Consider the following 16236-nt stretch of genomic DNA (forward strand, 5'->3'; position numbering starts at 1 on the left):
TAAATAACTGGTTCAGTGCTTCTTGGTAATTCAGGTGTTAAAAAGGGAACTCAGGAAGTTAACACAGTAGAGAGTATGGTGCTGCTGGTAATGAGGGTTTGTCCCATGACAGACACTTATGAGTGTTTACTGGGACAATTCCTTCAACTCCAGCCCTGCTGGTTAATTATTACTAGTCATCTAACTAGTATCTTATACCTCTGTACTCCCAGCATATGGACTGTCTGTCAGACAACTTGGGTGATGAACAGCTTTAGCTACTTCTCTTTCTTTTAACTTTATATGCTGAAGTAATTTTGTAAAACTAACTGGGCATCTTTAAGAAGTGGTCTAAATAAACCTTGATTCAGCTGATGCAACTTCTGCTGCGTTTTTCCAAGCCTCTCTGTACATCTGTCTCTAGGCACTTGTTAGAGTTCTGCAAGATCATCAAAGCTCTTTTGAACTGGAGGAGCTTAGTTAGACCTCTTCCACATAGTTAAAATGCATCACAAGGGTTTAACTTCAGAAATGCTGTACTAGAATATGTAAGCTAACATCTTCTGCTTGCTGTCTTGAGAAATCTCTAAAAGAGAGAAGGTAGCATGAAGACTGTGCCATGCGCTAAGGTGATGAAGAGGAAGGCTTTCTCCAGAACAGTTAGGCTAATGTTTGGCTAAGAGCAACAGTTGGAGTTTGAGGTGTGCTAGACTGAACATAATCAAATCAGAATCTTTAAAATTTGACTCCTGGGAAACTGTGCAAGAGAAAATCACCCATCCCAGTCAAGATGGAGTTAGTGCACAGTTCTGGATTCCACTTGTCCCACATTGATAACAAGAGAGCATTCTCACATAGCAGTGTTTCTTGTCTGGCAAGGACCATTTTCTGTTATGAATCCAGAGAACATCCAATAAGAAAAGCCATTTCCTCCTCACTCTTTCTTTTCTCCCTGTACACACTGTACTGAAATGTTTCCCCTGGATTCGAGATAACTTAAAAATATGAAATCAGTTAATCCCTTAACATCTTTGAAAATGTCTCTCCTGTACCCTCATGAGTATATTGTGCTTATCAGCATCTGATGGACTTCCTTGGGCTAGGGTGGAATATGTGGGTCTCCTAGAACTTAATTTTTCAGAAGCACTAAACACTGTGGTTTAAATGGACATCAGTGAATGCCTTTAGGCTCCTCTTAAAATCAGACCTCCATCCTTAGCAATGCTGTATATGACTAATGCAGTATCTTCTGTGCTTGTGAAACAGGGTTACAAGCCTCCCCTTCGAAGCATGCTGGGTATTCAGTTCGGATGGAGAATGCTGTTCCCATTGTCACTCAGGCTCCTGGGGCTCAGCCTCTTCAGATCCAGCCAGGACTCCTCGCACAGGTAATGAGCTCTGAAGACACCAAACAGAGCAGATTATTTTGTGTGTTATTTAGCTCTTGGAAGCTGGAGAGAGTAGCTTTCTCTGAGGGCCTTCTGTGCTGTAGTTTGGAGAAATGGGCAGCCATAAAGGTCACCAACTTTATCTGAAATGCCCAAACCTTACCCAATTCATTGTCCTGCTGCTACATCAGAGTTGCAAGTGACTCCGGAAAGACTGTCTGTTCTTCTTCTTCATTGAGATCAGTAGGGATCTCAGAGGAGGCTGCGACAGGCCTCTGCTGAGGAGGAATCGGTCCTGGAACCTTCCTGGATCCTCCTGAACTTGCAATCTCAGCAGCAACTTTTGCAGTTGTGCTGGTGAATTGCATGCTGCTGAAAAACATCTTCTATGTTTTAATTTTGCAGCTTTTTATGAATTGTATCTCTGTTCATAAGTTATGGGAGAGATGTAGTTGGCAAAGACAAGGACCTGATGGCTAAGGAGCTGACATTGTGAGCCTGTTGGCACAGTTGCCCAAAGTACTCTCACAGAAAAAGCATGGTTCCTCCCAGCAAGACCAAACGGAAATGGGAGCCACTTACTACATACACTTCCTCAAAGAGACACCCATCTCCTCAGAATTAAAAAAAAAGAGTAGTTTGTCATCCCTTGTGCTGCCTTTAGTTCATCTGTCCCTACAGGTTTTCAATTGATGTCGGGTAGTATCAGGCATGTTTCTGGGATCAAAAGTATCTTTAGCATTAAGTTATACAGCCTGGAAAAGATGATCTGCAGTTCAGAAATGGCCATGCGCAGTCAGGTACATACAGACTTCAAGATTTATGCCCGTGCATTGAGTTGCCAGGGTATGTCTGCTGGTGCAATTACTGCAGTCCTGCAGTTCCTTTTTTCTTCTCAAGGTGGCCTCTCTTGGGTCACCACTCCATGGTAGCAAACGCTGTGAAGAAGCTTTGCTCCATATGGCTGTCCTGTCCCAGTTACAGGAACTCTGTTTCTTGGGCTGCCCTCTGATGCTTTCTATTGACATTTTTTGCACTGTCAATTCAACAAGGCTTATTTGAGCTGCTTCTGAAAAATGCTCCTCACTTTCATAGATTTTATTTTTGATTTAATAGGAGAGAGAGAGTCTCTGTCTGCTGATATATCTATATGTCTCACATGATGAGAAACATTAGCTTCTGCTCTTATAGCAAGGCTTTCTGATAGATGCTGGTGGCATCTGGTGTCCACTGGCCCTGCTCAGTTCTGGCTGAGCAGCTGGTCTCACAAACAAATCTGTACCCAATTCCAGTTTCCTGAATGGAAAAACACAGCTCCTTTGTAATGCGTTGTAGTCACATCTGATCTCTGAATGACTGTGTCTCTCTCTGAGCTGTGAGCTGTTCCTCTCATGCACAGCTGGTTATCAAACGCTGCTCAGACCAGACTGTCCGAACTCCAACTACTAGAGGGGCTGTCCCCAGCAAAGAGCCTGCTGCCTCCTGAGCAAGTTTGTCCAAACATTGTATGCACAGAGGCCATTGAAAATGGGCTGATCCCATCTTTGCAAATATCTCTGTACAGCTTCAGATCTCAAAAGGGGCAAGGCTGTACAGCTTCTGTGACGTGACCCAGCACTGTCCTCTGTCCTTGGATAGTGTCCTGAATGCTTGAATTTCTCGCATTTTAGCTCCATCCCAGCAGTATTTCTTCCCATAGAAGTCCTGCCACCAGCTTTCAGAGCAAACACATTTATTCCATTAGTTGTTCTTGTTTACACCACAGGTGGGAACTTAGTTGCACCAGGGGCTGCACCACCTCCAGGGAGCAGAGGCCAGCACCGCACTCTGACACAACAGCACAATTTCAAAACAGTGCAATAACTGAGAACAGATTGAGGCTGCAGGCACGAGCCTTCCATGTGTAAGCACAGCGTGCTGTGCTGGTGGATCAGCCTAGACAAGTCTTATCTGCAGATTAAATGATTCAGTGGTCCTTACCTAATAAGTGAGGAATTCATGCCTGGACCCTGACACTGAATCCAAATTTATGCTCTGCAGGAGGAAAAGGAGTTCGTATATGTTCACTTCTCCTACTGAAAAGGGAAGAAGCAGTTTTCTCTGCAAGTAAATCCTGATGGCCCCTTGGGCCTGAGCACAACAGTAGTTGAGTCTCATCTTTTGACTCGAAGCTGGTTAAAAATTAAAAAAAAAAAGCAACTTTTTTTCCTACCTGATCTTTTACCTTTTCACCACCTCCTCCTACCTACTCTGACCAGCACCAGGCCATGGCTACAGCTGCTTAGATGAGGAGCTCTCAAGAGTCCTGTGACAGTTCATCTTTTGCAGATGTTGCTAAGAGGCCTCATAAGAGCAGCCTTTTCATTTAACATGGCATAATTACAAGATGATAAAAATTTGGAGTGGAACTGGGAAAAGTTTCATTTTTATACTGAGGGTGGCAGAGGGTGATTGGGGTACAGGTTATGGGATGCTTGTGAGGATGGAGATGGAGGTGAATGCCTGCTTGGATGAAGCCTCCCTTCTTTAAAATTTAAAGTCCGTAAGGCTTGTGAGATTACATAATATAGGCCTATGGAGGGCTGCGTTCCCCAGCCCAGGCAGCATGCAACAAAGAAAGTTTCCCTCTAAAGGAATTGCAGTGTGACCAAGCCAAAAAATTGATTCATGTGGAGTCAGTGGAGTGGGAGGACCTGAGGGATGATGGCATAGCAGAGCAATGACTCGACTTACAGAGCAGAGATCTCCACCCTGCGAGGGGGGCACCCACTGAAAAAAAGCCAGAGAGCGTATGGAAGGAACAGGCATGTGATGTGCAGCAGTCAGTGTACAGCTACTCTCTGCTTTGGCCAAGGGGGTCATAGGTAGCTGGACTAGGCAGCAAGATGGTCATGCTGTGGAGAACCCTCAAACTCCTCTTCTTCCCCTCTTCGTGAAGGCCTTCAGCCCCTTGTTTTCTGTCCTGACCCCTGAAATTCTTTCTCCTTTTAAGCTGCTTTAAGATCCTGAAGTCCTCTAGGGTCTGTTGAGGTCAGAGGGAAAATTGGCTGGAGGCAGGGAGAAGTCCCATTTAATAAGAGCGTAACTCCCAGTTGATCCGAATAGTCAAAATTAAAAAGTGCTCATCTATTGGAAGTTTGGATTGAAATGCAGGCCAGTTTCACTCTCTCCCATTCCAAGTTTAACCTGACACACAGCTACTGCTTTGGAAATCAGGGATTTTTTCTTTCTTTTGTGCTATCTATATTGATAACTTTACTACTTCTGCCACTGTTTCCCAAAAGTATTCATGATCTATAACTGAAAAGCACCAAATGCTCGGTAAGATGACCACAGTTATTACAAGGAGCCCCAGCTGGGTGTGGATGATTGCTTATATGCCATTTATGATGACTCTAATTAAGAAACGCGTTTTCCTCTGGTCAACAGCAAGCATGGCCCAGCGGTACACAGCAGATCCTGCTCCCTCCTGCCTGGCAGCAGCTGACTGGGGTGGCCACCCACACTTCTGTCCAGCACGCGACCGTCATCCCTGAGTCCATGGCAGGCACCCAGCCACTGGCAGACTGGAGGTAAATCAGTGGCACATGGAGAACATGCGTATGTGCCCATGGGACAGCCAGCACATGTGTGATGATGGCCTTTGGGCTGGGGCACTGGCACTTCAGCAGGAGTTGAGAGCATGAGGGTTGTCTCTGGGAGTGGGGATTCAGCAGCTTATTTATTGTCATGGAGCACTCTCTGGTATCCCATGGGCAACAAGAGTGCACAACGAAAAGAAATTCTCTCCCAGGCTGCTCTAGGAGAAAGCTGAGCAGTCTGCTCCCAGTCCTGCTGTCTTCTCCAGCCTTCCCATGCTCCCTATGGTATCTGTCAGAAGCCCATACCAAGAGTCACCCACCCTGGATCTGTGTGAATTTTGCTTGGACTTCAGGGCTTCCTGTAGTGGTCCCCAATGCTGGAGAAAGCCTCGGAAGCCACCAGTAATGGCGAAGGCTGTTGGCTATGGCCTCACAAGGCTGTGAAGCAGAAGGGAAAGGCCGGGGGCTGCAGCCTCTGCCTCCGGCACCCTGCAGCAAATTGTGTCCCCCTGTCTGAGAGCAACAGGCTTCTCTGTCCACCATTCCCCAGGCCCAACACCATGCCCACTTCCTTGGGGGGAAACACTCCTTCGTGAAGATAAACCGTGGCACCAAAGAGCCCCAAGGGTAGAACCTAAGTGCAAGTGGTGGGGAGAAAGCCTGCTGGGGAACCGCCGGTCGCATTTTAAGCGTGTCCCTGTCTCCCCTCTTTGCAGAAACACCCACGCTCACAGCAGCCATTATAATCCCATCATGCAGCAGCCCGCACTGTTAGCTAGCCATGTGACTCTCCCTGCAGCCCAGCCCGTCAATGTGGGTGTTGCTCACGTCATGCGCCAGCCGCCCGCCACCGCCACCTCCGCCAGGAAGAGTAAGCAGCACCAGTCGGCGCCTCGGTGAGTGAGCCTGGCCCCACCGCTGGCCTCGGTCGGCCCGAAATGCAGGCGTGCTGATAGGAGTGGGGTTTCCAGAAGCCTATGGGGCAAAATAAAGCTTGATCCACTGCCCGTGACTTTTTGTGAGTGGACTGTCTGCTGCTTCATTAAGGGGCAGTTGGGTGTGTTTTATAGCCAGCAAATACCATGTGGCGTGGTGGGGATGCAGGACAGGAGGCTCGGGCCCTGCTTGTACAGGATGTTATGCTGCTGTGATTGCATGAGGCCTTGCAGTCACCAAAACATAACATAGAGCTGTCTTTTAAGGTCAGTGTGGCACAGTGCCCGCTTGCCAAACCTCTTCTACTTGCATTCCTGAGGTGCGGTGCCTGCATATCCATGGGGCAGTGCACTTCCAGAGACTGCTCCTTCAGGAACAGGTACCTGATGTCTGCGTGTAAGACCTGCCCTTTCAGAAGCAGTTGAATGATAATCACAAAATCGTAGGGCATGGGAGGGAACTCTGGAGTTCATCTAGTCCAAATTCCTGCTAAAGCAGAGGGTTCCCTGGAGTAGGTTATGCAGAAAAGCATCCGGGCAGGTTTTGAATTTCTCCAAAGAAGGAGACTCCACCACCTCTCTGGGCAGCCTGTTCCAAATCTAAGTTTGATGCACTGCAGAGCAGAGGACTGAGGTGGCTGTGGGCTGCCTTCAAGCGCTCAAGCTTCTAAAACAGGTGGTTGGAGCCTGTCTACAACAGTGCACAGCAGCAACAGATATCCACATCAACTTTTTCCTAATCATGGCAGCATCAAACAGGGAGCATTTTATAAAGGCACCTCATGCAGGAGCAGTTCTATCAAATCTAGGTAGGAGCATTTTGCTCTGCAAGAAGAAAGTTGGGTGTTCCTTCATGTTGTGTGGTGCAATTAAAATGGTGGGATGACTGTGGTGCCTGTCACAGCCCTGTGGTCCTGCCTACAGAACAAGGCTACTGAAGGTGTATGTGCAATTGTCCTGGGGAAAGTCCTCTGGACTGTAAGAATAGCTCCTCCACTGAGCTACATTTCTTTCTTCAATTTTTTTAAGGGGGGAAGGGGGAAGAGGGCGAAACGCGAAAAAGAGCCGTAAGTGCAGAGAAGAGAACTAAAATGGGTCACTACTTGTTCAGTGGCAAAAACAGAGGAGCTTGTGGTTTTCCTGGGTGACTGGACTCGGGCCAGAGGAGCTTGGAGTTCACAACCAATTTTCCTCTAGTTAAGAGGCTGCTATTTAAATCCTTCCCATTTATCTGCTCTCTAATGTTGCATTTACTTTGGGTGAGCTCCAGCTGTCTTAGTCCATTCGCAATGTAGAGCAGAGGCAGCTCTGTCCCCAGCAAGCCAGTAAAAGAGAGTGCCTGTTGCAATAAACATGCCTGTGCAGGGCCTCCCCTCTCTCACCCCTCTGCAGGAGCAGGGTGCCTGTACTGGGGAGGAATTGGACAGTTACAGAGCCACTGCTTTCTAGGGCTGTACACTGTCATTGATCGTGATGCTTTTGTAGCCAAATGAGGAACGTGCTCCTTTGGAAAGAAGGGTACTCCATGCTGCTCATTGATATTCAGAAAGCACTGCAAATGCTACTGTGCAGTCATTTGTTATGCAAAAGACCCTGTGTAAGTTGGTATAGTGTGATATGTCCATAATGACTTCCTTTTGACAGATGCCACCTATTCCTTTTGTTAGCTTTTAGGCCACACTGAAAATGCAACCCACATCTCACTGTAGAACAAAGCAAGAACTTTGTGTTTTTTGCATCTGCAAATGCTCCGCAATAAGCAGAATAAATGCAATTTTTTAAAAAAATAAACAAAATTAACAAGATTGGCTTTAGTCAGTAAATACATCTGCAAACCTGTGCCACACTGTTTTCTGTGCTGAGATCTCCAACCCAGCGGTCTGTTTACAACTTTCAGACAGGGAAGATGAAGTAGGAAGGTGGGGAAAAAAACAGGGCTTGGGCATTATTTTCAATACATGACAAAAAGATCATTCTTTTCTTTCTGACTGATGGGTGCTGTATTTGCATCCTCACGTGGGAATGACATGAAACTGAGTATATGCCTTCCTGTCTAGGTACTCTGATATACAGGACTTCTAGAGGATGAAGCATGGGGCAGGAAATGTTAATTGAAAACGTTCTTAATTGGCAAATTAAATTTTCAACTAAGTAAAGCAGTTTTCCTGATAAGTGATTGCTGTTTTCTACCATAAATTCTAATTTTACCTTTAGCTTTTTTCTGGACAGAAAAAAAAACAAAAAACAACAACAAACCAAACTGGTCGTGATGTATACATGCAGTTCACCAGGTACGGGAGAAAGGGATTATCCTTTGGGTTCTTTCTCCTTGTGTGATGGCCATGCAATGCCTGCCTGTGTTTTGTATGTCTGGGCTGTGTGACTGGCCTCTACTTCCCAGTCTAAACTATAGCCAGGGACTCCTGGGAGGCAGCATTTCTCATCTGGAAATGTATGTGGAAAATGAAATTGAGTTGTTTTGTTTTTTTTTTACTAAAAGGCAGTACTTTTCAGCCAATTATAAGTCATGTGAGGCACTCTGACCTTTGGAAAGGTGACCGTGCCGATTTTGCAGTTTTCCCAGACTCCATAAGTCAGCGTGGGGGAATGAGAGGCTGGGAGTCAAAAGCCATGGCAACTGAGCAAGCTGAGATTTAACCAAGTAACAGCCTTTCCCATTTCCAGAAATGCATCCACCTACGAAGTTTCGTCCTCTCAGTCCGTCAGCTCGCCTCAGCGGTCGAAACGAGTGAAGGAAAACACGCCTCCTCGCTGTGCCATGGTGCACAACAGTCCTGCCTGCAGCACTGCCGTCACCTGCGGCTGGGGTGACATGGCCACCAGCACCACACGGGAGCGGCAGCGGCAACCCATAATCATTCCCGACACCCCCAGCCCCGCAGTGAGCGTCATCACTATCAGCAGCGACACCGATGAGGAGGAGGAGCAGAAGCATGCACCCACCAGGTGAGCAGCAGCTCTGCTCTTCTCTCTGAGGGGGGGGAAAAAGAGGCAGAGGAGTGCTGTAGGGTCCCAGCAGTTATGGCTGGGTCTTGGCGCCCGGGTCATCTTTAGTTTGGGAGGAAAGGTGATGGAGGAGCTGAGGTTCCAGCAGAGGACTTAGCGGTCCTAGCTCATGTTCCCCATCACTCTGTACATTTGCTGTGGATTTTGGAGAGGTGTCATAGTCTCTCTGTGCCATAGTTTCTCATCTCTAAGAGGAAATAATAGTTTACTCTATTTTGAAGGACTGTTCAAAGGAGCTTTTGGAAGATCTACGATAATGAGCCCTTTAAATCACATAGCTATGTAAAACAAAGACAGTAAGAAAGGTTTGGAAGGAAGGTAGCTTGAAACGGCCTTTTCTCTTTCTAAGTAATCCAAGCAAAGCATTAAATGATGCCTTCCATACCTCGTATTTTCCATCAAAAGGACATGAAAACTTTTTTGTTTTTTCATTGTGTTTTAAGTGCTCAGTAAAGAGTAAGTACATTTGTACGAGGGTTGCTCAGCTCTGATTGTGTTTCCAGAGCATCCCAGATACATTGTCATAGGAGTGGCAGAAATTGATGTCTTCTTGACTGGCTGCAGAGAGGCATAGATGAGGCTATGAAGACTGTGGTGACAGAGTTTGCTCCTCAGAGAATTATTTCACCCAAATAAACAGTGCAGCACAGGGCAGCTGCCACTGCTGATCATCTACTGTGGATGAGAGAGAACTGCATTTTCTAGGAGTGTCTTTTCAGCGCTTTTGATCACATGCAGGCACTCTAGATTCCCCATCTGATGCCAGTCAGAGGATATCATTCTGTTTTATAAGTTGTAGAGAAGTAAGTGTGCAAACAGCTGAATAATCATACCATCTTTATGCGGGTAACTGAGCTGGGAGTTTTTTAACCTTGTCCCTCCAGTACTGCCAGGAGAGAGTTGTTACTATTTCTTATTTAGGACGTGCTCCATGGCAGATTTTACTTTAATCACTGGAGATAGATATCTATATCTCTACATCTCTACATCTCTGCGCTGCAGTGATAAGTGGAACACTGCAGATGTGCACAGAACAGATGAGATGCGTTTGGCCTCAAGGAGCTAAAAATCTGTAAAGAGGAGCTGTTCAGTTCAGGTGTCTAGAGCCACAGTTTCAGCCTGCCTGTCATCAGCCACTTCTGCTTTCCTATCCCCTTTCCCTTACCAGTGAACTCCACTAGAGATTGTTCAGTGCATCTCAAATTTAAGCTCACCGTTAGTGAATTGATTATCATGGGGAATTGATCACAGGACAGCCATCATGTTTTTCACCTTAAAAAAAAAAATCCATGGTTTGGTAGAAGAAAGTATATTAGTATATTTTTGGAAAGGGTTAGATAAAGTTCAGAGTGGAAATCAGGACTGGAAATAAAGGAGTCCCTTAAATAAGGAGTCCCCTTTTCCAGGACTCTTAGCGGAAACGACGAACAAGATAAGAGTGCTGAAAACTAAGGTTGTGAAGGTGGGCACATACAGAAGGCGGATATCTGTCTCAAGAATTAGGGAAGCTGTTTGCGACACCATGGTGCTGTGATCCCAGGCTTTGAGAGATCATGGACAAGTATTTATATTTACCACCTGGGTATCATCTTGAACCTGGAGTGAGGTGGAAGGAAGAGCTGTCTCGTCCACCTCAACTTGGCTGCTATCTGATCAGTTGCTTCACTCAGCACCTCTCCAGGGAGAGAGGCAAAACAAAGTTCTGGAGAGTGTCTGGAAATCACTTTGGGAGTGTAGGGTATTTAAATGTTTGGCCAAGATCTGGTGGGGGGCTAGGAAAGTGCTCCTGGGAGCCAGACTTATATAAACAAACTGGCTTTCGTATGACTAAATCATATTCAGGACACGTTCCTGCCTGGAATGAGATCCCTGGCTACTTTTTGTATCCATATGGCATACCTATACAGAGTGCCAGGACTACAGCATTCTTGGGAGGCCAAAGCTAGAGAGTTAGATTTAATTCCTGAGCAGTGTAGAGACATTTTGCATGGACATGGGTAATTCCAGGGTTGGTAAGGTTGTCTGTGCGGATATAAGCAGAGCAAGTGGAGTACTGGGCCAGAGATACAAAAAACAGCATGTCCAGAATTAGAATTTTGGATAAAAGTCTCAGAGAGAGTGAAATCAGCTTGCTCAGAGCCTTTTGACCTGGGTAGATCCAAGACTAGATTCTCAGCCACAGTAAAAGTCACTCACTTTCAATCAAGGAAGCTGTGTCAGCACTTAATGCCAACAAACTTTGCCCCTGCCAAAGATGAGTTTGTTTGTTTGCTTTTTTCCATTGAAAGCATATCATTTAGGAAAGCACCTCTAAGGTTTCTTACATGGTTGTTGTTTACAAGAAAATGGGAGTAACAGTGAGGTACGTGCTTTACGGTAATAGGCACCCAAGTGTTCAGGATCTGCAACTGACTTCAAAACGAAACTGCAAAGAATGTGTTGTCTCACTCATATTTATGCAAATGTAATGCTGCTGGGCAATAGCTGTGGTATGGGGGTGAAAAGCAAGGAAGAACTTGAAACATTGTCTGAGTGACAGCCTAACAATATTATCTTTCTTGGATTAGGGTAGGGAAATAATATGGCGGTTGATCAGTCAGAGTTAACAGCCTGATCCCATCTTGTTGATAGCAGTGGTATCTTTGCAGTAACTTCATTGAAGTTGGATCCACTCCTGAATTTGCTGCAGCAGTTCCTTCTCTTATTTCCTGTGGGGTTACAAATTTCTCTTTGACCCACGAGTCTAAAATGTTTGCTTTACTGATTGCTCAGTGAAGAGAGATTAAAGCTGCTTGTGGCTGTGAGAAGTAGGAGATCGTTCAGTGATGTGAGAGTTTGTAAGTCTCAGTTTAAAAAAGATGGGTAAAGCTGATAAAACATGATCCTACTGTAGCGGTTTGGATTTAGTCTGACAGAAAAACCTTTCTGTGTTACCAGAGTAATACCAGAGAGCTTTTCTAGTACAAGAGAAGCAACTTCTTTTATTGTCAAAAGAAAAATGTGAAGAATTCAGTGTGATATGGGCAGAATTTTCCTTTACCTAATGAAAAACGCAGACGTTCACACAGAGTGTTTAGGCAATACCAGGAGGCAGAGCAGGCAGGCCAGCATTTTACTCATTCTTTGCTCACCTGTATTTGGCACTGGTGATGAGTATAGTTTGTTGTAATCTTCTTAAAATCAATAGTCATCTGAAAATGTTGCGGTTCTGTTGTTTGAAGGCGCAGAGGAGGTGGTGCAAGATGGGCTCTGGGGGACCTGCTCAGTGGAGCCTTGTCAAAGAGGGCCATCTACTGGGCCCCATCCCTGTGCCCAGATAGAAATTACAGAGGAGAGACCTCGGGAACAATTCCACAGGACCCATCCTCATTGATATGGGGAAGGATTTTCAGGGTCAAGTTCCTAGTTTAAAAAATCAGTTTGTCAAAGCCAGGGCATTTTGCAGGATATACTGATAGGTTTCATTGTCCTGCTGTTTTGGTGGTTTCTTTTCCTTTTGTAATATCCCCAATGCAGTGAAATCTAGGGAGCTTCACAATTGCAATAAGTTTTGACTATTTTTTAAAGGGGAACAAAGTGTCAGGGAATGAACTAATTGAGAATAAGACTTTTGTTTGCTGGTTTCCCTGGATATAGATTTTCTTCTTTTTTCAAACCGAAAGCAAATAGGAAAAAAAATTGAAATAGTCGAAATGAAAAGGGAATATTTTGACTGAATAAAGCTATTTTTACCTAGGTTATACCCAAAAGAGACAAGAGAGCCTCTCACTTCTCTGCTGTTTGCTCTGCCACTGAGACTTTAAATAACATCTCTTCAGCTTGGCTTTCCATCGCAGTAATCAGTGTCTTCCCAGGCAAGAATCACAGAATCATAGAATCACAGAAGGCTTGGGTTGAAAAGGACCACAATGCTCACCTAGTTTCAACCCTCCTGCTATGTGCAGGGTCACCAACCACCAGACCAGGCTGCCCAGAGCCACATCCAGCCTGGCCCTGAGTGCCTCCAGGGATGGGGCATCTACATCCTCTTTGGGCAACCCTGTGCCCGCACATCACCACCCTCTGAGTGAAAAACTTCCTCCTAATATCTAACCTAAACCTCCCCTGTCTCAGTTTAAAACCATTCCCCCTTGTCCTGTCACTAGCAACCCACGTAAACAGTTGTTCCCCCTCTTGTATACACTTCCTTCTAGTTCTGGAAGGTCACAATGAGGTCTCCCTGGAGCCTTCTCAAGAAAGCTGACCGAAGCTAATTAGTCAGCTACCAATTAGCCTCGATGGCCATCTTCACTGCCACAGAATTCTTGCAGGGTTGGTTTTTTTTTTTCCTTAAGATGATAAACTATACAACAAAATCTCTGTGTGGGTCTTATAACTGAGCAGGAGCTGATGTGAGTTATTTGCCTTGTTTCCATTATCGCAATGACGGTGGAGCGTACTTCAGAGGGCATTCATTCCCCTTACACACAGAAATTTCTGGCAGGCACAAACCAGGTGTTTTTGCCAACTTGCTGATGTGTATGTGAGGGTCAAAATACCACTTGAAGTTCACTGTTGACATCTAGCCTATTGTGGCTGTGTTATGCTGTGCATGATAATGGACTGACTCTGCATAGCAATACGTTGACTAACCACAATCATATGGTGAAAAGATTACTGTCTTCCATCTCCAGAAGACACACCAACATGCAGCTAATACCTAAAATAACAGAGATAGACAGTAGCACTCTCAACAAACCATCAGCAGCAGGACCTTTACAACCTGCTAAGCAATTCAGTGTATTTGACTTAAATAGCTACAGCATGTAGCTATTTACCCTAATAAAATGGCCTCAGTGTAGTACTTGATAAGTACTTCATACCGTCACAAAGAAAGTGAGTGCAGATTAACAGGTCAGGAAAGAGGTTGAACTTTGCAGAAAGAGGTATGTTCTCAACACTGAGCTATGCATGGCATAAGATCTCAATGTGAAGAGAGAGATTGTAGTGGTGGTATGAGTTTTTGTTGGCTGACTCTATACTTTCTTAGAATTGATGGATTATTCTGGAGCAACAAACTCGAAGTTCCATATTCTAAAGTTTTCAGAGAACTGGAACAAAATTTGTGTGATGAAAAGCTAACGTACTGTAGTGTACTTGTACACCAATTCGGTGGCACAGATGTGGGACCGCCACCTTCTTTCCTCAAAAAAGAAGGCCATCTTAGTGACTTTGAGAGCCAAAAGACTCCGCTGCCATAGCTTCACCCACCCTGAAGGGCTTGCAACTGTATGTGTGAACCACACACTGAAGGTGGAACTTCAGATTTTCAGTGAAGAAGATCCTGTTTATGTTATGCTGTCACACACCATGCTTTTGAGCTTGACCTTCAACAAATAGAAATAATCTCCTCTTAACTTGCAACAGCTGCTGTTGTCCATGTCCCTCATTACTTAGATGGTGTCCATGTAGCTTTAGCACCTAATTCAGCATCTTCTTTTCCTTGATTTCCTCCCACGTTTCATTCTCAGAATCTGCCTTTGGCACCTTTCCATTAGCAGCATCTTGGATGCCCAACGTCATTTCTGGCCCTGTTGTACCTGTGCACATATTATCTTCTCTTTCCTCCTGCAGGTTTTTCTTTGAAGTCCTACCTTACTGTGGGGAATAAGGATCCATGATACATGCTAGAGAGCCTGTCTCTGAGGGTTGCTTCTGCTTTGTGTTGAGGGTCTGTGCACATTCAGTGAACGTGGGTTGCTTTGTGTCCAAGTTTGAGCTTAAGCCCTTCAGGACTGAGTGGGAACAGTCTGTTACTTGTGAACTAATAAGCTTACACAGCAATGCTTTTTCCAGCTGCTGGAAGGGAGGACACAATTCCTGCCACTAAGGGTTAAAAAGCCTTCACAACTTCTTGCTTTTCAGTCTGTGTAGATGGATTTGATGCCACTTTGGTAATCTTTCCCCCTCTCCCTCATCTGGAAAATTAAAATACACCTACCCACACAAGGCAGGCAGGCACACAAGCTGACCAGGAACACACGCTGACTCTCAGTGCTACTAAATCATGTATGCTGCTGCTACTGTGCTTGCAGGAGGGAAAGCAATTACTAGGGCTGGAGTGAGCTTAATAGGAAGGGGGCAAGACTTTAATAGTATTTTTCTGTGTAAGCACAAACATCCCCAAAAGCTGTAGCTGAGTTATAGGAATACAGTAAGCTTGCTGAGTAGGCAAGTGCTGTGTCAACAGGTATAAGCTCTCAGCCCTGATAGTTTGTGAGCAGGGAAGGCAGTACATCAGCCTGGACCCCACACGGATAACTTCTGCATTTCTACAAGGTGGGGAGAGGAGCTGAGTCTTCAGAGGGAGCTGAAAGGAGCGCAGTTGTCGGTTAGCAAGGATTTGAGAAGGGGGAATGCTAGCTCTTCTGGTCTGAATTTTCAAAAGCCCTGTTTCAGCCTAATGTGTATCTTTAAGCCTGTGAATCAACTGATTTTCAGCATGAGTTGGGCCTTTGATGCTTTTGAAATTCCCACCCTTAATCTCTCAGGCAGGCTGTGGTACAGCAGGTGCCTAACTCCAAGCGTGTGAATAGTCCCGACTGACTTCTCTGCATTCTCTAACATTAACTGCAGTTGCTTCCTTTCCTAAAGAAAAAAAAAATCCGACTGCTTTCAGTGGAACTCCTCTTGCACTTGAAATGATGCAGCCTGATGAATCAAAAGGCTAATCACTTTGGCCCTAATCCTGCAAATATTTACCCATCTGCTTTAGCTCCATTACCGGGAATAGTCCAGCTGACTTCAGTGGAACGACACATATTAGTTGTGCTAAGCACTTGCATAAGTTCTGGCAGGACCATAGTTCAGGTCCTTCTCAGGTTTTCATCCATAAAATGAGCTTAATATCTTGCTAAGGTCCCTTTCTCTTGAAAGGTTTGGGTTTGGGGTCACTTGTTTAACCAAAGATTTTTGTCTTTTAACCAAAGAGAGCTATAATGTTTTGAAGGAGAAGATTCCTCATAGGCTCCTGCTTTGGCAAAACTTCAGTCAAGTTGGTGAAAAATATGCTCATTTTCAAATAATAAATATCACACATTTCACAGAAAAATGCCCTTCCAGTTCTACAGCTCAGCCTTTTCCATGTATCAGCTGAGAGCAAGTATTTCCAGTTCAGTAGCTCAGCCCCTTTTGTAAGGAAGGGACTGTAAAAGAATAGCTAGACCTTATCAGTTGTCAGAAAACTCTTTAGTGACTTGATTTTTCTTTATAAAATGTAATAACTGTCAGAGATAGAGAATATATTTCTCTTCCCAACTGGCAGCCAAGGGTAGCTGCAAAGGGCAA

The 16236-nt window shown here is 45.1% G+C and overlaps 1 protein-coding gene across 5 annotated transcripts in view; it reads left to right on the forward strand.

The window, feature by feature from the left end:
• Positions 1 to 16236, forward strand: part of HIPK2 (homeodomain interacting protein kinase 2) — a 130873-nt gene that overhangs the window by 99872 nt on the left and 14765 nt on the right. For all 5 annotated transcript variants that reach the window (XM_048944971.1, XM_048945230.1, XM_048945057.1 and 2 more), the window contains exons 9-12: positions 1246 to 1367; positions 4797 to 4939; positions 5665 to 5844; positions 8569 to 8850. In XM_048944971.1, the coding sequence (XP_048800928.1) occupies positions 1246 to 1367; positions 4797 to 4939; positions 5665 to 5844; positions 8569 to 8850 (727 nt within the window). The remainder of the gene's footprint in view (positions 1 to 1245; positions 1368 to 4796; positions 4940 to 5664; positions 5845 to 8568; positions 8851 to 16236) is intronic.

The sequence above is a fragment of the Lagopus muta genome, chromosome 1 (assembly GCF_023343835.1).
Source record: "Lagopus muta isolate bLagMut1 chromosome 1, bLagMut1 primary, whole genome shotgun sequence".
Lineage (NCBI taxonomy): Eukaryota > Metazoa > Chordata > Aves > Galliformes > Phasianidae > Lagopus > Lagopus muta.